Source organism: Vicugna pacos, chromosome 7 (genome assembly GCF_048564905.1).
Source record: "Vicugna pacos chromosome 7, VicPac4, whole genome shotgun sequence".
In the NCBI taxonomy this organism is placed as follows: Eukaryota; Metazoa; Chordata; class Mammalia; order Artiodactyla; family Camelidae; genus Vicugna; species Vicugna pacos.
In genome coordinates this window covers 20,207,587-20,230,914 of record NC_132993.1, presented here as the reverse complement: position 1 = coordinate 20,230,914, position 23,328 = coordinate 20,207,587, and the positions used below count along the sequence as shown (strand labels likewise).

General features: G+C 40.1%; 1 protein-coding gene across 3 annotated transcripts; it reads right to left on the bottom strand.

Moving 5' to 3' along the window:
• Positions 1–5,168: 5,168 nt before the first annotated feature.
• On the bottom strand, positions 5,169–21,044 carry ZC3HC1 (zinc finger C3HC-type containing 1). 3 transcript variants are annotated; one of them, XM_072964497.1, is made up of 11 exons: positions 20,867–21,031; positions 19,884–19,974; positions 19,269–19,380; positions 15,420–15,570; positions 14,797–14,880; positions 10,890–11,017; positions 9,727–9,881; positions 8,762–9,005; positions 8,187–8,399; positions 7,519–7,725; positions 5,169–5,313 (listed from the first exon to the last, which is right to left on the bottom strand). In XM_072964497.1, the coding sequence occupies exons 1-11, from the start codon at positions 20,901–20,903 to the stop codon at positions 5,245–5,247; spliced, it is 1,491 nt and encodes a 496-aa protein (XP_072820598.1). In that variant the 5' UTR covers positions 20,904–21,031; the 3' UTR covers positions 5,169–5,244. The 3 variants fall into 3 exon arrangements, with proteins under 3 accessions (XP_072820598.1, XP_006202346.1, XP_072820599.1); XM_006202284.4 differs by lacking the exon at positions 19,884–19,974 and having other exon boundaries at positions 20,867–21,044; XM_072964498.1 differs by lacking the exons at positions 14,797–14,880; positions 19,884–19,974.
• Between the last annotated feature and the right edge of the window lie 2,284 nt (positions 21,045–23,328).

Here is a 23,328-nt window from a genome sequence, read left to right as displayed (position 1 = left end):
AACAGAAGGAAAAGGGATGATGAATGATGCTGCCCAAACCTAGACTGGGAGGATGAAGGGTGACGTTCAAGTGGTGGTCCTGCTCTGCACATGGATTTATACTCAATGTAGTTAATCACTCTCTAATTGTTAGATGTTTAGGTTATTTTCGACTTAGAAGTAACCATGTATTGAACATCTTCATGTTTGTAAATTTCCCTCTTTTGAGCTACATTCCTACTTAGGATACAGATGGTACAGTGTTAGGAACACAGGCTTTGGAGACAGTGTTTAGAACAGTGGTTAAACACCAAGCAGTGTTTAGTGTGTACTTGCAGCGCCATCAAACTTTTACATGTACAGAGCAGGGCCACCTCTTGAGGGCTCTTACTGACCTATATGGGAAGCAGTCCATTTTTTTCCACATCTACCCCTAGGATATTGATAGGTAGCTGATAGAAATGAGGAAAAGAGCTGAAGAGTATATTAACATGGTCTGAATCTTCAGATAATCTTTGAATAAACCACCAACCTCCATGGCCCACTAGTCCCCAGAGACCACATAAACTTTGTTTCCCTTTCCCTCTCTTCCTAATTGGCTTCAGTTACAATGTTGATTCAGTCAGAGAGGTGCTTGGAGAGAAAAATAACCACCACCACCACTTCAGCCAAGGGACAGTGAGAGAAAAGAGAGCATGCAGTAAAGCTGGAATGATGGTCTCTAATTAAAGGGCTCATGCGCAGCACTCACTTCCAAGGGCACGGGTCAACCAAACCAGATAATAGCTACATAAAGCCAAAGAAAGCCCAGAATAGGAATAAAACCAAAAATAGCACGGGAAACTAAGGAGGAAGAAGTGTTTGTACTTTTGCTCTTGGTCAGGCTGCACACGCAGCTGTTTCAGTTGCTAAGATGGAACAGGGTGGAAGGGATTTGAAAGCTGGCTCTGAAGCAGCCACAACTGGTCAGAGTTTGATGAGCAAATGAGGAAAGTCCCCAAAGGGCATGTTCCACCTGCTCAGTGTATTCACGTTGGCTAAAATCTATAAAGAGCCAGGCAAAAGACTCATTTCTGTATCCTCGTATCCCATGAGTGGTTGCAGGATATTCCCTTCTGGTGTGAGGGGCAGATCTCAACTCTGCTTGGGAAAGGAAAATCTTAGACTTGCCGTGCTGAAAGGTATTTCCAAGCTGTATTATAATGGAAGGAACAGAAGGGTGGGGAACATGGATTTAAGTGTGGCTCTGCCACATTCTAGCTGTATGACAGACCTTGTTATTAAATGTCTTTGAGTTTCAGTCTTAACTTCTGAGAAAACAGAAACAAAGTCTACCTGGATGGGAAACGCCACTTTTGTTAAAACAAAACATAGAATCCTAGGGGCCTCTGCGGAGAAAAACAGTAAAAGCAGAATCTGAAGGCTGGAAGGACTGGCCACACTAGGCAGCCTGAATAGCCTTGACTAGCAGGGGGTATTCAAGATACCACGACTTGCCCTGACCCCTAGGACCAACACTGCAAAAGAAGGTTCTGACCTGGAAGGTATAGAGGAACGTGTTGGAAATCCTACTTACTAGCAAGAGAGCCAGCAGGAAACAATTGATACAAAGAGTATATAGCATCCCCATAAGCTACCTAGTCTGGCTAGTTACAAGTGGGAAAGTTCCTTGTAATGATGATTTATGATGCTACCTTTATGGATAGTAAAGTAGCAAAAATGAAATTTTAGACAATGACTTTCTTTAAAAGGATCTGCCAAAAGAAAAAAAAATTCAAACAAAGAGTCAAATCAGGACAAGTGGGTTACTAAAAAGGTTAAACCAAAAACTTTTAGAGGAACAACCCACAAGAAGAATGAATAACAGCCTGGCTTTGAAGCGATCTCATGTGTGGAAAACAGATGCTGAGAAAGGAAGTTCATGAGCTCAATCCCATCTGTGTTAGCCAGGATTCTCCAGAGAAATAGAACCCATAGGATATGTATAAGGAAGGAGGTCTTTGTACAGTAGAAGAACTGGCTCACGTGATTATAGAGGCTGAGAAGTCTCCGTATCTGCCATATGCAAGTTTGGAGGCCCAGCAAAGCCAGTGGTGTAGTCCTAGTCCCAGTCCAAAGGCCCAAGAACCAGGAGCTCCAATGTCCATGGGCAGGAGAAGATGGAGGTTCCAGTTCAAGATGAGAGTTAATTTGCCCTTCCTCTATCTTTTTGTTCTATTCTGGCTCTCAGTGGATTGGATGAAGCCACTTGCATTGGTAAGGGTGAGCTTCTTTACTAGGTTTACCAATTCGAATGCTAATCTCTCTTGGGAACACCTTCACTGGCACATCCAGAAATGTTTTTACCAGCTATCTGGGCATCTTTTAACCCAGTTAAATTGACACATAAAATTAATCATCATTCCATCTGAGACCACCCGTTACTATCTGACAGTATACTCAGTCCAGCCTAGTGGTATATTCACCAGAAATGTGACAGGCAGCCTCGAGCCCTCAAGTACCCTGTTAAAAAGGCTGGCACTAAGGTCCTTGTGAGATGGTAAGTTTGATAGCTTCACTCTGTGTGGCTCTAGATTCTACAGATTCTGAGCATTTGAAACAATGACTGTTCATTTGAACCCTCCTCTCCTGACTTTAGAACACCATCTCTAGACAGATGTTTTTACATAAGTCAACTCAAAACATTAAAAATAAAATTACTGTCTTCCCTCCCCACCTGAGTTCTCTATCTTGATTGGTTAGGCCACAAACCGCAAGGTCATCTGTGATTCGTCCCCAATTCCTCATGACCAAACCAATCACGCTGAAGTCACTGACATTTCTATCGAAGCATCCATTTTTCCCACCATCATACCTCCCTCAGAGTCCTGTTTCCCCTAATGCATGCTATTCAGACATGAGAATTCTCTTTCCGAGCAAAAACACCATCTCTCTGCTCAAAAATTCTCCAACAGCTTCCCTTTTCCCACAGAATCAAGACCAAACTCCTCGGTATAACATACAAGACTCCAAAGTGGCCCAACTTGTATTCTTTATCCTTTCTGTTCTATTCAGTGCAAAGCTCTAGCCACAGCAGGATACCTGCTCTTTCAGGAGCATATGAAATTCTGCTCATTTGCTCTTAATGCTCCTTCAGCCTCAAATATCCTTTTTTAATTAAGTATCTACCATGTGCCAGACAGTTTTAAGTGTTGAGATTATAAACAAGACAGACAAGGTCCCTGTTCTCATGGACCCTATGTCTCCTACTCATCTCTAAGGTCCAGCCCACATCTACACCTTCCCTGAAATTCTCTCCAATTCCATACATGAGAATTAACTTATTTATACTCCTAGAGTATTTAGCACTCTTCGTCTTATGCAACATTTATGCATAAATGTATCTTCCAGGCTAGACTATAAACTTCTTGAGGGTGGAAACCCAGCGGTCATTTATCTTTGTATTATGTAAGGGTTTGCATAGTGCCTCAGACATGGAAGACTTAATGTTCCTGGAATTACATCAGGTCTATCCCAATCTGCTTCCATTTATGATTAAAAAAACAGGAACACAAAAAGTGTGTGTAACTGCTTATTTTAAAGAAATGTAAAAACATTTTTTAAGGGAGGTATAAATAAAAAATTGTAATGGAAAGACTTTAAAAAAAAAACCCACATTATAAACTAAAAAGTAGGCTTGTAGTCCATTTGAATACCTCACGTTAACGACTCTACCACTCCTTAAGAAATAGTGACCTAGAGGCTATGAGCTTCTAGAGAGCAGACTTTTAATTCACATAGTCACTAGTCAGCAAATGGCTTCCCACTCTGGACCAGTCTCATTTCTGTAACATTAGCAAGCTGCCCATTAGTCAGTCTCTAAGGGGACCACGGAGACTGACAATGAACAGTCAGGCCATTCATCAGTGCTAAAGGCAAAAGAGCACCCCTAGAAAAACCACCTGGAAGCAGCCTCTACTGGCCTCATCCACTGACAGAGGCTTGATTTAGGAGAGGTATCAATACTATTTATCCTTTAAATAATCTGAGCTGAAAACTGACAAATTTAAAATCTGACATTCATGAAAAAAAAGGGAGTGTCCTTCAGACTGAAGAGATTTATGCATCCTATGATCTTGAACTGGATCCCAGTTTGGACAAATCAAATGTAAATAACATTTTTGGAACAATTGGGAATTTTGAATATGGACTGGGTATGAGATGATATTAAGGGATTATTCATTTTTTGTTGGGTGTAGTATGTACAAAAAACGTTCTTTTTTGAGATATAAATTAAAGTTTAGCTTGGTTGGAATATTATGTCTATCATGTTCTTTAAAATACTTCAGTATAAAAGAAGTGAGTTATAAAACCAACCAACCACAGTTAGTAAAAGAAAATAAGACATTTTGGAGAAGAGCTCCTTTCGTCCTTCATGGTCACTTTCTCAGTGGGAAGTCTATTTAGATGGGGCAGGTCAAGGTCAACTTCTCCACCACAAAGACCAATGCTCCCCACCAGCAGTGAAAGTGCCTTGGGGAGCCCCACTCAGTGGAGACATGCATTAGAAGGCACATGGAGAGGGGCCTCTTCTGCAGGGCCTTCTTCCCCTTGTTATAATCTCTTATTCCATTATTAGTGAAGTGAAGAGAAAATTATCAGCTTACCACTCACTGTAACGAATCAGGAGACCTCCTGGTGATATAATCAACATCATCTTGCCTCTGGTTCAGGAGTACCTCTTTGATTAGAATCACAGATAAATTCTAGGCTTTGCAGCCAACCTGAAAACTAAAATTTTGACTTTGTTTACTGCTCCACTACAGTTTTCTCAGTCTCTATTTCCTTTGTATCAGCCCATTAGACAAGGCGGAAAACAGTTCTCCACCTGTAAGAATCTTAACAAATATTTTATTAACACATACTGACATATTCCTGGGATATAAGAGTCCTCAAAACACTGCCCCCACTAAAAACACTACAACTGCTCAAGTCCTGGGTCCTCCGTTGAGGTTCACAAGGAGTCCTGGGCCCTCTATGGAGTTCTGTACCGCGCACTCCTTTAACAGAGCCAGGCTTGCTGTACCTCTCCCCACCCGTGTGCCCGTGTGCAAACAGGCTCCCCTCAGTCAGATGCAGGTGGTGACACTCGTGCCTCTGCAAGGGCAGGGGTTCCATATGATTAAACCAGAATGGAGACAACCTTAGCATCAGCTGCTCAAAAGGGAATCCAGGCTTTATTTTTCAAAGCCACTCATTCCTCTTCTCTGCAGGGGTTCAGTACCTTCAGGATGAGCATAAGGATTCCCATTGCCGGAATATTCGGAATATCTTCCTTGATTTCTCAGAGAGACTCTGTAAGTAGAAAAGCTCATTATTAGAGATTAAATATTTTATAGCGACAAAGGATGGGTGATAGCTTTAAAGTGTGGTCTGTAAATTTCTCCCACAATGATCTAGATATGTCTAGGAGTGAGTAAAACAAGTTAGTTTTATATTGTGCCATACATAATATACACCTAAAGTCAAGAAAATCAAGAAGCTTAAGTTTACTGTGAGAGATACTGTGAATGCACTCAGAGACTCTAAATACAGCTTATGTCCTCCCTCCAGGATTCTGTATATGCCCTCATCTTTGTATTCGAGGTTGTCACTTCTGACCCACCATTAGTGCGGCATGCAATTTTGCACTGATTTCTCATCTGTGATGTTGAATTGGCCCTATTCATTACTTCTTGTGAACAGGGATTCACATTTGCAGGATGCCAAGCTGGTGTTAACAGTATAATCCAAGGCCGACAAATGAAACACAGTTAAATGACCCTTAAGAGTTTAAACTATGACCTTGGCCTTCTCAGCTTCATGTTTTAGCCAGTAGAGCTAATAATAGGAAGAATCTCACTGCCACTTGACCATGCCTGTGAAGTGATCTAAGATTCTGAGAAATGGTGTTACAGGGAGACAAAACAATTCCCTACAAGATCAGCGTCCTCAGTGAAGCAGAACACTTGGTTCTCTCTGCGTGAAAGCCACAGTGATGAGCATAGGGCCTCAGTGAGAGCACAAACATATCTGGCAAGATAATCGAGAAAGTTCCCTCCACTTTCTAACGTAAGATGACATTTTCACTGCTTTCTTATCCTCTCCCTGGCTGAATGTCTCAATAAAATAGTTCCAGGAGGGAAAAGGTTGAACTCTTACTCATGACTGAGGGCAATTTAGTTAACACAGTTACAAAACTAAAAGAAATTTAAGTTGAAAGACAGCATAAACTTTTTTCTAGCTTCAAGATCCTTTACCACAGCACCTCATTAAGCTTTGTATTTCCCAGTCACAGCAGCTGTGGGCAATGTTAAAAGGCAAGTTGCCAAAAAGGATCTTCAAAGTCCTGGAACCCAGGGCCAGTTATGAGGCCAACTTTTCCCACTCCACCCCCACCCCCCAAAAAAAGACCCAAAAAACCACACACACAACTACAAAAACAAAAAAAACCCTGTGGGGTTTCTTGTTAGTATGAGAGTGACAGAGGGGAGTCAATTAAAACTGCCAGTACACTATTTCATGAGGATCTACAGAGAAAGCATGTGCAAAGAGATCTCTCCAATTTCAAAGGTGGATCAAACATTTGTCTTCAGAAAGCTTTATGTATTTTCAAGTTTTTAAACTGGAAAAATGCAGTTTTTTAGGGGGCAAAAAACTTGGAAAACCTTCATCTGCGTATTAACTATAGATATGAATGTACATTCTGGGTGTTTAGTGTCACTATAGCTCCCTCCAGTGGAATCCTGTGAGCCTCCAAAACCATGAATCTGGGAATGCTTCTGATAAACATCTGCTGGCAAGTATTATTTTACTTTCTCCTTGGAGGGCACAGAGGTTAAAAATGATTGTATTTACACTAGGCAGGTTACATGGCAAATTTGGGGAATAAGCCAGCAAAGGAAAGAGAATCCAGTTTTCAGGATTCCTTAATGCCCACCCTCCTCTCACTTCCATCCTTTCCATCGAGCAACACTTGAATTGTTTTCTCAGCTGGCCTGATGGGTTTGCATTTACCCACCAGTGTTACAAGCAGCAGTGACTGATGCAAATGGCTGGCTGAGGTTTAGTGCACCAGCCTGGGGCTGCGGTACATAGCAGAGTAATGTGCCCACTATGAGGAATGAAACTGTAATCGTGGTGGCAGAGCAGTGGCCCAGACAGCTAAGTTAACTGGCCAGGCTCCAAACCCAAGTGACAGCAACTCAGATGGAAAAAGCAGCTGTTTTGCAACATGAGGCCAGAGCAGCTGCCTATTCATCTCTGTTTCTGTACTTCTCTTCTCTGAGTTGTTTGAGTTGAGAAGACAAAGAATTTATCAGAATTTGGTGGAATGCCAAATGCTAAACTGCAGAAAGACTGAACCAGTCCCATGCCTGTTCTCCAGGATGAGACCAGACTGAGTCTACCTTGACTTATGAAAGCTAGGGGCAGGAAGGGTGCTAATTATAGGACAGGCTTCTGCTCCTCATCCCATAAACAGCAGGTGCTGCACAAGATCAGGGCTATGGCTTATCTCACCATAGAGTCGGTTTCAGCTGGCTGGTTAGACTGTTTGTGGGCCAAGAGGATGTTCAGCACTGCCTTCCAGCCCGGCTCTGCTGGGGCGCTGGCCTCTACCTCAGGTCCACCATTCTCCCTGGCTTCTTTGCCAAATGTGATATTCACCCAAGGGCACCAGTCTCTGTGCTGAGAAGTGGGGTCAAAGAAGCTTCGGGAAGATGTGTCCTAGGGAGGAGGAAGAGAAATCATTTAGGAAAGGGCAGATACTATGTAAGTTTGGGGAGGCCCTGCTGTTCATTGTCAAGTCCAGAGTCTCACAGTGCCCATGTTTCTAGTTTTATGTTCTCCTTTAAACTTTGCCTATGTATTTCCGTCTCATTTTTAAAATTCTCCCACTCCTTTCATGTTAAACCATACCTTATCGGGTCTGTCTCCCTTTTCACTGCTGTCCCCTGGGCCTGACAAATTTATTACATCTCCAGAATCCGTCTCAAAGAAACAAATAACAAAACCCCTTCATTTTTTACCCGCTCTGGTCACCTAACTGTGCCATCTTTAAACTTATTTATATGGCCTCCTCATAGCCATGGCACCCGGGACGGGCTCAGCTTGCTTCTCAGTGCTGCACGGGGAGGCTGTGCCATGCCACTGTGCTCAGGGACCTCCACATGCGCAGGCAGACTCACTGAGCTGCTAGAAGAGCAGAGGCGAGCCCGTTTGGCTCTCCGAAGAGGACTAGATGGCACTTCCAGGCCGGTGGGGTCTCCTGTTCCCATGCTTCGGGTCACTGGGCGGGTCCTGGTGGTGGGGCTAGCGGCCTCCGGCTCAGGACGGTCAACAGGACTGGAAGAGTCCCAGCTTCGAGTCCGGGAGATGATGGGACCTGGGCTCCTTTCAGCCTGAAGGAAGGGGGCAAAGGATGGAAACAGCTCCATTACATTAATGACTATGGTTAGGAGAAATATTTCTAGACACATGAGAAAGCTAAGGCTTTATAAATATAAGAATTTAGTTTCTGAACTGTCTATATAACTAAACTCTTCAAAGAATATTAGATTTCTATACCAAATAATGAATTTAGGGTCTCCATTGCAACCAGTGAATAAAACCACTCTGTAGTATTCTGATCAATGTGGTTAGAGGTGAAGCTTAACCCAAGTTAACCAACCTAAGTCAATTTCCGACTTTTCCATCGACAACCCTTTTGGCGATAATGCTCTTTTTAAAATGTCCACCCCGTACAAGCCAAGTCAGTCTATACCTGCTCTGAGCCTGGGGAAAATGTAGCATCCTGGCTGCGGGTCATCATCCTCCGAGGAGACTCAGGCACCAGCGAGAAGCGCTCTGGCCGGCCCTCAGAGCCTGGGAGCGGGGAGCTGGTCAGGCCAAAGGAGGCCTCCAGGTCGGTCATGGATGACTCAATCTGCTGGAAGCCCCAGAGCCCCACCTTCCTCATACACTGTGAACAGGTTATCAGGGAGAGCTGCATAGGTTCCAAGGAAGAACTAGGTAGGAACAGAAAAGACAGTTTTCTCAGAAGGTAACATTTCCAAGGGACTAAGCATAGTGATTTGTGAGTATGCTTCATTTCATCAGAGAAATCTCTGGAACAGTCCAGTGGACTTGGAACCACGTGCTCTCAGGGCTTGTCTTCTGATCTCAGGACCCAATTTCACTGTTCACATATTTCCTATAGAAAGATCTAGGGGGCCTTAGTGTGCTCTCTACAGCAAGACTATTTTAAAGGTATATTTAATAAATTTCTCTGTCCCTTTAAAAGATTTCTCCCAGTAAATGAAAAATGTTTCTTAATCTATAAAAAAAAGCATATTTAAAGGAAATCAAAATTGGTCTGATAGTCTTCTGTCTCAGAGGGAGTCTGTGCCAAACTGAGCAGCTGGAGTAGAAACACCAACATGGGGCCTAGAGAACTCCAGTTGGTGCTTCCTTTGGTAGTTTTTATCAATTAAACAGATTTTTCTTCCTCAAAACAGAAAAGTTTCACTATTTATAGGAACATAAATTCCCAGCTGAGAAGTGATAGTAAATGAAACAAAGTTCTGGTTTTGCTGCTAATTCTTATTGTCCTCCCCTCACTCCCTCAGTTTTTCTTTGTCTCTGTTTTTCCCACAGGAAACACCATGTGATCTCCAAATGCTATGAGTGACTGATGTATATGGGTATATAATACTGTCACAGTTCATGTCCCCAGGCAAGTTGGCTGACCTATACGCCCAGCCACACACAGAGAGAATGCAGGCAGTGACGTGGACTTGGATGTCTGAGCCTAATTTGGTTGCAATTTTTCTCTCATCAGTTCGGTGATCAAGTTCATCTTCAAGCAGGTGTAGGAGAAGACTGATTCTGTCTTCTGTCAAGCACTACGAAGGAATCAAGATAAAAGACTTAAAGTTTTTACCACCATGAAAAGAATTAATAAATAATGATGTATCTAGATGGTACAAGGTAAAAATCATGAAAAAAATGACAAACATGAAGACAATTCCCTTCATTGGCGAGGACTTAATTCTAGCATAGGCTACCGTATCACACCGAAGCTTTCTGAACTGCCCTGGACCTGCTGATTGAAAAAGGTGGCAGTTTTCCTGGAACTAACACATCTTTCCTTATTACTGACTTGTTATCAATTTACCAATTGCATATTTTCTCTGAAACCTGTAAACTTCAAACCCAAATAATGACAAAAGACTACTCTTTGTATCCTGACCTGACACTGAATTTACACAACAAAAGAGCTTGCCACAGTCTTTACTTTTGTTCTAAGAATAATAAAGAACTATGACAGGGTGAAAAAAAATTGCCTTGGCAAGGAACAAGGGGGCATTTATAATAGGCATCAGAGGTTAATTGTTTGGTGCTAAAATCCGTAATAGCCTCTCCACTTGAAGAAGCAAAATAATAGCTTCTATTTCCTACAGTAAAGTTTGTCTTGACAGAGTGAGTACCCACAGGCTGATGAAATCAGACAGTAAATGTTCAGTTTCAAAGTACAGATGGGCCAGAGCATTTCAAAATTTGTATTTACAAAGGAGAAAGCAGTTAACAACTTCTCTAGCATTTTCTTTGGAAAATGGTATGCAATAAACCATATGAAGTCATATATCAGTATCTTCTGTTAAATAGTTTAAGTAATAAGTCAAGATAAAACTGAATTTATGCCACTTAAAATATCATATTTAAAAGTTTAAATGGAACCCATTCACTTAAACCCTCAAGCCATCTTTCTGGTGGAGGAGACTGGAAAAAGGTCAGTTCACGGACAAATAAGTACATCTCATCATAGATAACTGCATCCTCTTGTCATTATAAGAAATGCTTCATGCTGGTGACAACTGAAGGCCACTACATGCTAGCCAAGAAAAACTCACCATAGTTTTTAAGTCCTCTGGCCTCAGGGAAGGAAGTTGGAGGTCCAAGTGACAAAGGCTTTGAAAACGATCTAGAAACTCACTAACAAGAACAGCAGGCTCGTCCAATGGCAACATCCCAAATCGATCTGTGGAAGAGGTAAACTGGAAGCTTATATGGGTGCAATCGTAAAAAAATTTTTTTAAAAAGCATTTATAGAACAATAGGGAAGATGTAAAATTGACAAGATACTTGGTAATATTAAGAAATTACTGATTTTGGGAGGTAGGGCTGTGGTGATTTTTTTGGTTATATTTAAAAAGCAGAGTCTCAGGAAAGGTCTTTTAGAAGCAGTCAGGTCTAAGCTGAATTTGAAAAACCAAAAACAGTGTGTAAAAGTAAATCCCTAGAGGGTATTACATTTGGGGAAATCTAAAGAATTTCACAGGGCTGGAGCAAAGTATGCCTACAGGGAGCCTAGTCGGAGATAAGGTTAAAGTATAGACAGTAGCCAGACCATGACTTTATTAATGTATGTGATGAGAAAATACTGAAAGATTTTTTTAAAGGGGGAAGTGATATTATAGATAATATGCATTAGTTTAGAGACTAAGGGGTCAGTCTGGATGTAAAGAAATAAGTTTAGCAGACATAAAAGTCAGCTAAAATAATACTCCCTGTAAGATATTAGTGAAATAAGGCTGGAGAGAAGGAGCATCAATGTTGAAAGAAGAAAAATGAACAGAGACTTATGGGATACCATCAAGCACACTGATATCTACATAACAGGAGATTCAGAAGAAACAGAGGGAAAGGGGCAGGAAGAAATACCAACGGAAACTTCCCAAATTTGATGAAAAATATTAATCTACACTCTAAAAGCTCAAAATCTGTGTAAACAGAGAAGGGAAGAGCAAATATACTAAACAGAATTAGAATAAGTAGGAACTGTACCAAGGATAGGAAGGCTTAATTAAATTAGCATCTGTGATGACAGTAACAGTAAAAAGGGTTCCAGTGATAGTCATACACAACAATCATGCAGAAAGAGGGCCTGACAGTAGGTTCTAAAAATGAATAAGCCGACTTTCCTAAAGGGAGAGTTAACTAGGTACACATTATCCCTCATCTGCCAGGAGATTAAAATTTTAGATGGCGCTACTAGTTATAAAGCTTCAAACATGCTACAGTGACAACACGGATTAATTTCAAAAAAGCTGACCCCCTCCTAACAAAAGGCAGGTTGTAGAATACATACAGAATGATAACATATACAGAAAACTTTAAAACAAGTAAATAGTGTTGTATATATTGCTTATAGATACATGTGAACGGTGTTGACATAGAAACCATGTAAGCAAATCATAAACATCAAATTCAGGATAGTAGTGACTGCAGGTTAGGGAAGCAGGGAATGACATTGGGAAGGATTACACAGCTGTATCTGTAATTCTGACTGATTAACGGAGAGAAAGCAGGGTGGGGTGGTTTTGAAGTAAGGATGGCAAAACGTTAGGACTAGGTGGGGCGGGTGGTAGATGCAGACATGCTTTCTATTATTACCTACAATTTTTTCTATACTTGAAACAAATCCAAAATTTTAGAAATTATTTAAAAGTTAAAAATAAAATATAGACACTTTCGATATTCAAGGGCAACAAAATATTCCTCAAGAGTTTATCAAATTATTTAAAATTGTTGCAAGTAACCAAATGAGTCAAAACACATCATTAATTTTAAAAAATGCATCATTTTACTAGAAAAGTCAGGTTATAAAAAACTAAAATCAATAAGAAAAATGCGTGCACTTTAAAATAATCAAGTGAGGTTTAACGATAAAAGAAAACATGTCCTGATTACCAGTGCCTCTGGTTTAACAAAACGCAGGAGAAGAAACCAGGCACCAACACCTTTCTAACCATCTTCTAGTTTGGGGTTTGGTTTGATTGTTACAGCTCTAAGAAAGTACCAGTAAAAACCTATGCAGGTAAAAGAGTGAACAGAGAAGAAATTAAAACCATCACAAAAATATTTTAATGTTAAGTTTATGTTTTACAATTAACGTACGTGTATATTTTTTCTACTTTGAAGTATTTGACCTAATCAAATTAGTCCTAAAATAATCAAAATAATCCATCCTCATAAATCAGTAATTACAATTTAAAATGTTTACAGGGATTTAACTTAGTTTTTAATTTTTGATAAATGTTAGGGAAAAAATTACCTTCACAATTTCATTAGATATGCTTAATAAATGCAAGATTAAAGTATAAATAGTCATGGGTGTTCCTTTCTCCACACGAAAGTCTCCTGAATGTTAGAAAACCAAATCAAGGGAAGATATAATTAGAGGTCATAGGTGAGATCTGTGTAGCAGGCAGAATGGATAGGGCTAGCTGGTGATGAATGCAAGAGCATCTAAGGTGACTTCCAGGTGCTGGGCTAGGACAACCGGAGGGGGAGGTCAGTACCATTTACCAAGATGGAGACAACATAAGAAATGAATAAAGTTTTAAGCATAAGATGAAGAAATCAGTTTTGTATATTCTGAGTTCTAGGTACTTGCAAGACATTAAGTGGAAATGTTTAGAAGGTAGTTGAAAATATGGGTCAAGCTCAAAAGAGCGGTCTGGATAGAAGTTAGGAGTCTGCAAGTAGGTGGTAGCTGAGGTATGAACAGAATCAAGGAAGTGCAGGATATAGTAACAAGAGCTGGGAACCACCAACAGAGGCCTAAGCAGACAGAGAATCTCTGTCCTGAGTGTACTGGACAGAGACAGATGCACATCCTCATAGGACTGAGTTGTGTTGCACTATACAGTGAAATAGCTAGGCCAACAGCAGGAAATCCTTGTTATACAGTCCCCTTCACTTTAAAAATTTTATTTAATTCCTTCTCTGCCGTCTCTTCATTTATCAGTAGATGGCACTCTACGACCACTTTCAATCTAGTTTTTCCTCTTGGTGGTTATTCATGGAATATTCCTGGGCATCAGTGACCCTGGAATTAGCCTGAGCTGCCTTGCTGAAATAAAGAACATACCCACATGGCACAGAGTTCTGGTCAAGCATGGAATATATGGATTAACTATGCTGCTTTGTAACCATAGATCCAAAGGGTTTTGCGCCTGTTCTTGGTTGAGCCCCCCAGAGGGCTCTGCTGTTGAGGCTGGTTACTCAGCAGGAACATGCCTATGAGACCAGCAAAACATAAACAAATCTCACTGGAGACTACATTTGAGGCTCTCTTGTTCTGAAGCGTTTTGTGGGCACACCAGTGGTTCGCGATTCAAGAGAGAATGCATACAGCCACAGCCCTTACACAGGAGCCTGCGCCTGGCCTCTCCAGACCCTTTGCCGTGGGGTAGTCTTTGGCTGTGATATCTTTACTTCAATGCTACTGACATATTATGCTGTTTTACTATAATAAACTGTAGACTTGTAATCACTCTCATTTGGGGTCCTCTTTAGCAACTGAACCCTGTTTAACTGCCACTATTAGTGCCACTCATGTACCAGGAAGCCTGGGGAGAATACGCAGCTGCTTGCTGTGGTGGGAAAAGCAGAGGGTTTGAAATCAGACAAAACCATAGTTATGGCTCCTCACTAGTTGGTTTTAAGATTTCTGAGTCTTAATTTCCTCACCTAAAAAAACTGGGTTGGTAATATCTACCTCCCAGGACCCCTGTGAAGATTAAACTGGATAATATATGCATGGCTGAGCCTTTGGCATGTCAAACGCACTTAATAAAGTAATAACACAATAGGTGAGTGAATGTTAGTTCTTAAAAAGCACAAATAGAAATGAAGAAAAAGAAACTTCAAAGACTGGATTTTCACAAACAAAAAACAAAAAACCCAGACAATATTAGAAATGCAGTGACAAAGAAGAGATGGTAAACGGGAAATCTTGGAATGTAAAAGTACCTGGAGAGGGACTGTCTGGCCAGAAACAGAACTTCTCATGGGCACTACACAAGGCTTTCTTCAGCTCAGCACATCGTTCCTTATCTGAAACCCACATAGGTAGCAATGCCTTAAAAACACTATATAGATTCAAAATACAGTGGCCAAGAGTCTCTAAGAGTACAGTACTAAAAATAAAAATAACTAAGAGAATTTTAAACGATACAAAAATATCAGCAACTGCATCAACTTAGTGTTTTTCACCAAACAAGTTCTAAATCAAGATTCGAAGATCAGTAACAGAGGAGATATCACGTATCATGTAAGGCAGGGTATTCCAAAGTGTGAGCCTTCATTAAAGTCCTGTGTCTCTCTGCCTCAGCATAGATTTCGGAATCATAAAGCAAAACACCCTGCTGTTATTTTCCCAGAACACATAAACAGGTTTACTGTAAAACTAGCTAAGCTTTTTTAAAAAAGTAATGACTGAAGCCAATAATTAGAGTGAAGGCAATCACAAATTCACTGCTTATTTATAGAAGTACACAATCTTTGATCAAACACAAGTGACTGGTCTTTTCAGAAGAACTAGTATAGAGATCTTTTGAATATGGAGAAAAATGTAATTCGTACTTTATACTTACATCGGTCAAAATCAAAAGCTGGCTGTAAGCTGGCACAGAGAAAAGCCTGACAGCTGGAGCACTTCAGCATATCACACTCAACTGTGACCCAGCCGTATTTTGCACAGACAAGAGGGGACAGCTCAGGGGGCTTACCCGCCCATTTTAAAGAGTATTCATGTTAAGAAAATCAACACCGCCAAGTACATTAAAATGAACAGGTCAGAAATCAAAACTTTAAGTTATTCTTCACGTATATAGGAATAAACACATTAACTTAAGAGGAAAAGCAATATGAAAAGTGTTAACTATTTTTAATCATAGGCACATGCTTCACAGAATGATGGTCATTTGAGTAACAAGTGGAGGGAAAACAGTTGTGAACTTTTTCACTAGGAAGTCCTATGTATTTCATATGTTTAAAATTTTTTAAAAAATTACTGGTTGTGGGGTAGGGTATAGAAGTGATTCACTTTTGCTTAATGTGAAATACTAGGGATTTTAAAACACTAGGGAAAGCACTGGGATATGTGTGAGCAACAAGGAATGGTGGAAGTCAAACAAGCAGAAATATTTTCTCTCTCATCTATGCTCTACCACTGTATCACATCTACTTTTACCTTCTGAAGAAGAAAGTCAGTAAAACTAATAATATCCATTATTCCTCCCACCTCAAAATTTGACTGCTATATACTAATGTGTGCATGTAGTATATACTCTTTTTTTTAGTATTTTATTTTATTTTAAACATTTTTAATTGAGTTATAGTCATTTTACAATGTGTCAAATTCCAGTGTAGAGCATGATTTTTCAGTTATACATGAACATACATATATTCATTGTCACATTTTTTTTTTTTGCTGTGAGCTACCACAAGATCTTGTATATATTTCCCTGTGCTATACGGTATAATCTTGTTTATCTAGTCTACATATGCCTGTCAGTATCTACAAATTTTGAACTCCCAGTCTATCCTTTTCCACCCCCTACCCCTTGGCAACCACAAGTTTGTATTCTATGTCTATGATTCTGTTTCTGTTTTGTATTTATGTTCTTCTTCTTTCTTTTTTTTAGAATCCACATATGTGTGATTTCATAGTATTTTTCTTTCTCTTTCTGGCTTACTTTACTTAGAATGACATTCTCCAGGAACATCCATGTTGCTGCAAATGGCGTTATGTTGTTGGTTTTTATGGCTGAATAGTATTCCATTGTATAAATATACCACATCTTCTTTATCCAGTCATCTGCTGATGGACATTTAGGCTGTTTCCATGTCTTGGCTATTGTAAATAATGCTGCTATGAACATTGAGGTGCAGGTGTCTTTCTGAAGTAGGGTTCCTTCTGGATATATGCCCAGGAGTGGGATTACTGGGTCATATGGTAAGTCCATTCCTATGGAGATTGAGGAATCTCCATACTGCTTTCCACAGTGGCTGCACCAAACTGCATTCCCACCAGCAGTGTAGGAGGGTTCCCTTTTCTCCACAGCCTCTCCTATATGCCTTAAATAGACCAAGAACATCAAGGTCATCCATGAATGTGTGCTTGGGAAAATGTCCTAAAACATTTACTGATCTCTAATGTTCAACACTCAGCTTTTTCTTTTATCTATAGAGCTCTTGTTTTACAGAGCACAGGGGAAAAATAAAAGATAAAACATGAATGAAGATCAAGGAAATTTCTATATTTTTATAAGGGATAATGGGATTTTGAAAACATTCCAACATCAGCAGAAGGAGACTGAAGGCTAGAAACAGAATTTAGATGTAAATGTTAAAGGAGCTGGGATTGTTAGAATAAAAGTAACAGAATCACTTAACTAGCTTAAGTTAAATATCCAAAGTGGCAATCAATTTATACCTATAGGAACAACAACAACAACAACAACAACAATACCACAAAAGGAAATAGTTCTAAATGCTGTATCAATGTCAGGAATTAATCCAAGGAACAGCAGTAGAAGGATGGTTAAAAACCTTCCCCTTCTTGAGCAATTCTGTCCTAAAGCCATCATGTGGTGAGTAAGGCAGAGGACAGAAACAGGAGGGTGGGGAGAGGCAGCTCAGTGCTGGGAATCAAAACCCAAGTTGGGTGAAGAGGGAGTCCACACAGGGGTGGGCCCACTTTGGGGTGCTGGAGCCAAGTCGGGTAAAAAGAGCATCTAATGGGGCTCCCACTCACCAAATCAGGGACAACTGGAGTGTCAAAATTTATGTAACAGTAATGGATTATAACCCAATGAATAAAAAAGGAAATCATAAGCCTATGCTGCTACAAATAAGTTTAAAAAAAAGTTTGATGAGGAATGGGATCATAGTTTCATAGCAGCCCCCACTAAAAGTTTAATTACCAAGGAGGAAAGAGTTACTTCACAGTGGAAAAGACTGACAGATACTCCCTTAATCAGTTGATCAAAATGATCATCCCTAGTAATGGGATAGATCAGAATAATGTGCCACCTGACAGGATGCAATGAGAACACAGTATCACTTCTATGATGCTCCTGCATAAACTGAATCTAATCATAATGAAACATCAGACAAGTACACACACATATTCTACACAATAACTGGCCTATAATCTTTAAAAGTATCAAGGTCATGAAATTGAAGGAAAAAATTGAGCATTCTCAACTGAATCCTTTTGTTGTAAAGAATATTAGGACAAGTGATGAAATGATTATGGTCTGAGGGTTAGATGGCAGTAATTTATCATGTGAACTTCCTAGTTTTGATGGTTTAATTGTGGTTATGTAAGACAAAGTCCTTGTTTGTGGGAAATATTTGGGGGTAATGAGGTATTACTTTGGCAATTTACTTCTGCATACTCAGAAGGAAGTTTTTTTGTAACCTGGGTAACCTTTCTCTAAGTCTATAATTATCAAAAAAAAAAAAAACACCAAACCCAAAACCCAAATACTCCAGTGAATAGAAAATGGCAAAAGTGATGTGATGTCACTTGAGATTAGGTTACAAAAAGAATCTAGCTACTATCTTGCTCTCTCTTGCTTGCTCACTCTGATGGAAGCCCACCGCCATGAGGTAAACTGCCCCCGTGGAGGGGCCCACACAGCAAGCAACATAGTGAGGTCTCCAGCCAATAGCCAGGATAGAAATGAAACCTTCAATCCAACAGCCATGAGGAAATTCATCTGGCCAGCAACCACATGAGTGAGCTTGGAAGTGGATCCTTTCCTAGTCTAGCCCTGAGATGACTGCAGCCCTAGTCAACATCTTGACTACATCTGAGAGAGACCCTGAGCCAGGACTTAGCCAAGCTGTGCCTGGATTCCTGATCCACAGAGATGTGAGATAATAAGTCCTTGTGGGTTTAAGCCACTAAGTTTTAGGGTAATTTGTTATGCAACTACAGATAACTAACATAGAGAGGAAAATCTTCAAAGAGACAGGAAGTGTCGTATCGTCTCAAAAAACATTACGTTTGGGTGCCAAGAGCCTTACGCTATAATCCTGGCTCTGCCATCTGCTAGCAGGTTGACCCTAGGTAAGTCACATCACCTACCTGAAACTGTTTCCTCTTCTGTAAAATGAGAATAACAATACCTATTTCTGTAGGTTTAAGGTGAAGATCAAGTGTGATAATATATGTGAAGGCACATTATCAAAATGTTAGTTATTATTCTTTCTTCTCTCAGGCTTTTAGTTTTTTCTTTAAAAAAGAAAATGTTAGATTTCAAATGTCCCTTTTGGGATAACATTTTATAATGCTAATATTCCTTAAAAAATGTCTCACCCAAGTCTAATTCTAAGAATTAAAATATCAGAGTAAGGGGTGTTATTCCTGGGAGAATAACAATTCCAGAAGCAGGCAGAAAGTACAATTCACATGAACTAAAAAAGGATATAGAAAATGTTTCCACTCTGCTGAAGAAGGCTTCTTTGCTTGTAGATTCCAATGGAGGGTCTTCTGCCTGGGGTGATCCATTAACTGACTGGAATGTGGCAGATGTGTCCTTCCTAAAATAAAGTGGCAGAATTGTTGGTAATCCTTTCACAGCATTACTTTGCCTAAACATTTTCTATCTAGCTTCTCTGCACACCACATTGGATTTTAACCTTCCTAAAATTCATTTCAGTCATGTCATTTCTCTGCTTAACATTTTCAATGGTTTCAAAATACTTACTAAATAGAATCCAAATTCTTTCGTCTGGCATCCAAATCTCTTCACAGGTTGGTCAAATCTAAGTTTCAAGCAATTTCTACCTTCACCAAGCTCGACTAATCCTATACAGGCAAACTGTTCTTCCACCTCACTTACTGTTCTCCAATAGTATTTTGCACAACTTCAGTAAACACAAAATAAGACTCAGGCTTCTGTGCATTATACAATTTGAATCACCTTAGATATTCAACACTTTTAACAGCAAAAAACAATTTTGATATTTCTACCTGGATTGACCCTTGATCCCTCTCTTCCCCCAAAAGAACTAATTTGAAAATTTAAATCAAAGTAAAAGACCTGTAGGATATTTCATGAAAAAAATCCAGGGAGGAGAAAAACCCCAGCAGAACAATTCTTTTATTTTCCACGAAAGGCATTTCAACAGCTCCTGAGAAGGGATAGAGGGAGGAACTGCTGAAGACAAAAGTAATTTAACTAAAATTAGAATTACACCAACAATGTAACTCAAAAGAAGTTAATTTATTCTAAGAATCCTTTTAAGAGTCAGAGAGAGCCTGAAGGAGATGTGCTTCTTGGAAAAAAGTTCAGAGGATCCATAAACTTGGGTGGAAAAAAAATGACATTAACTTTAGTAACCCCTAACTGAAATGGAGCATTGCCTTCCATTATGAACAAAGGTAATCTAAAAAGCCATAGTAACATCAGCAGTACCTGTAAATTTGTCACCAGTGGAAATTACAAGTATTTTGTCACCACATTATGGTTGTTTCACTTGTTTCGAAATACCATTTATGTTCATTACTACTTCAAAATTATGGTAGATAATAGGTATAATACTAGATATTATTTAACTCTTTAATCTTTGCGGTTTTACCGTATAACTCTTTTTCTTTCACTATCTTAATAACTGCATTCCAACGTAATTTGTTTCCTTTATAATCCTATGTAATTTACTTTATGCACTTAAAAAATATAATTCTAAGAAGGTGTTCATAAGGTTTACCTGGCTGCCAAAGGTTTTTAGGGCTCAAAAAAGGTTAGGAATCCCAACTAAGTTAGGTGCGCATACTCAGCGGTCCTTTTTTTTCCTTCCCCGCAAAAACCCATCTTGTGGCAAAATTCCGCTTGCGGTGCGGAATTCAGTACCTCCCGAGTAGGACATTAAAGTCAACTAAGTAGTAACCCCAGTCTCTTTGAGATCCCGAGACGAAAGTATCCCCATGACCCGAGTTACGGACCCAGGGTATCCCCTCTGGCCCGCGTTCCCCAAACCCTGTCCAACTGCCGTCGCCAGACCCATGGTGGACTCGCAGACTCACGTCTCGGCACCTCCCTCTTCTGGAGCAATCCCCTCATCTATTAGCTGCCGGACTTTCTGGGGAGTCCCTTCGGGGGAGCGAACAACCGCACTCCAATTCTTTTCGACCCCCGCGGCAAACGCCGGCCCCTCACTGGGCGCCGCCATCTTGGTCCATCGCCGAGTTGCTTCCCGCGGGTGTGAAGACTCAGGAACTTCCGTTCTGGGTGTTTAAGATCCTCCCCTGGAGGCGGCCTCCAGCGCGTTTGCCCACGCGACCTGCCGAGTCTGACTGCGGGACTCAGCCTTTCTTGGCCATCTTAGAAACCCTCATTTTAGAAAGAGGTAAACCATCACGGCAGGGCTCTGGTTAGATACCTAGATTAGTCATTTCCTTTATGCATGAGCATATTTGGGTTAATAAGGGGTTTTTAGAGCGCTGTCTCCGAATTCAAGCAGGGGTGAGGGGCCCCATTTAGTCTTAAAGTAATTAACTCATAAGGCCCTCCTAAGTTATAGCTTTTTAAATGTGAGGAAATGCTGACCGTCACTTGAGAGTAAATAGTTTAGAACCCTTCTTAGAAGCCCCATTACAGGTGGGTCTAGAAGACTGGTATTTGACATTATCAAACACTCCCTCCCTGCTTTGTCTAAAAAATACTTATTGAGGGTATCCTACTGACGCTGCCCTCGACGCTGGCAATGACAGCAGTGAACAAAGGAGACGTAGTTTTTAGTAGAATTAGACGTTAAAAAAAAAAGTTTTCCTGCAGTTTTGAACTTATAAGTGCTCCAAAGAAGTACCAAGGGTATAAAAAGAAGGACCTAATTCAGTCTGCACATTCTCCTGAGAGTATCAATGCTGGAGCTAAAATAGATGAGATTGTGGGAAAGAGATCTGCACAGAATTTCCCAGCAGCCCAGACTGGAAGGAGTTTGTCTCATAAAATCAACAAAGATGACTGATGTCACTGAGAAATGGGCAAAGATGAAAGTAGGACCATCCCGACCCTTCAGCTCACTCTGTGTGGGCTCCTAACTCCAGTAATATACCCACCCACTAGGACCTTCAGCTTGCTGATCAAGCCTTTACATTGTCCCTCACTCCACTACCTGCCATATTTCTTCTCTCCTTAGCCAGCTTAAGTTAATTGCCAATCATTATCATCATTCTTTTGCAAAATTTGAATAGGGACTGAGAATTAGTTAATATTAAAGACTTATTGCTAGTTTTGTTATTTGTGATAATGGCATTGTGATTATGGTTTTTAAAAAGTCCTTACTTATAGGAGATACATCTTGAGGTATTTATGGGTGAACTAGTATGATGTCTGGGAGTTGCTTTAAAATTCTGAGGGTGGGGATGGGGGAATTGCTCAATGGTAGAGCACATGCTTAGCATACAGAAATTAAAAATCCGAAGGAGGAGAAAATATGAGGAGGAATAGATGAAAAAAGATCGCAAAATGTTTTTAATTGTTGGGTTTAGGTGACATATGCACAGGGGCTCATTATGTTATTCTTTCCATGATTATGTTTGATAATGTTATAATGAAAAGCAAAATAAATAAGCTAAAAATTATACATTCTCTTGAATGTATTCTCAGTTTCCTTGAACCTTTCTTGCTTTGTAGTACTCATTTGGCAAAACCTCGATCACAATTGAGTTCAAACTTTTCACCTCTCTGCTCCTGCACACTTTCAGCTGAATATGGTGAAAGAAAAATGCACACATGCTGATTTGTCTCTCTTTATATTGTTGACCTCAAGTAAGCCATTAATGCTGCCCAGTAATCATATTACATTTCCCTAGTCTACCTCCTCTCCTACTTGCATAGATGACTATTTCATAATCTCTCTCCCAAACCTTCAGTGCCTCTTTGAATCCATCCTCCCTGTCTGCTGATGTCTTTATTTCCTATTTCGCTTAAGTAGTGAAAGCAATCAGAAGAGAATGTCCACAAATTTCCACCACCATGTCTACCCACCAGCATATAGAGTACTGAGAATTTTTTGTTTCTACATTCCCTTGGTAATAGCCAGAAATCAGAGCCAGTTTTTTTTTAATTGAATTATAGTTGATTTACAACGTTATGTTAGTTTCTGGTGTACAGCATAATGATTCAGTTCTACATTTATATTTATACATATTCTTTTTCATTATAGGTTATTATAAGTTACTGAGTACAGTTCCCTGTGCTATACAGTAGGACTTTATTGTTTACAGAACCAGTTTTAAGTTCAGTCAATGGATAACTCACCCCAGTGAACATACTTTTGCAAGCTCAAAGACAACTCATTGATTCTGAAAATCAGCCAATTATAGACTCACTTCAATACACACGCCTCTGAGTGCCAACCAATCCACAATAGTCTCCCCCAAGTTATCGCTTCTACAGATGGTGTCAACATACTTAGACCTCTGAAAGTTCATCAATGTCTGAACTCCCCACTGTCTCAGAATCCAATATAAGATTAGCAGTT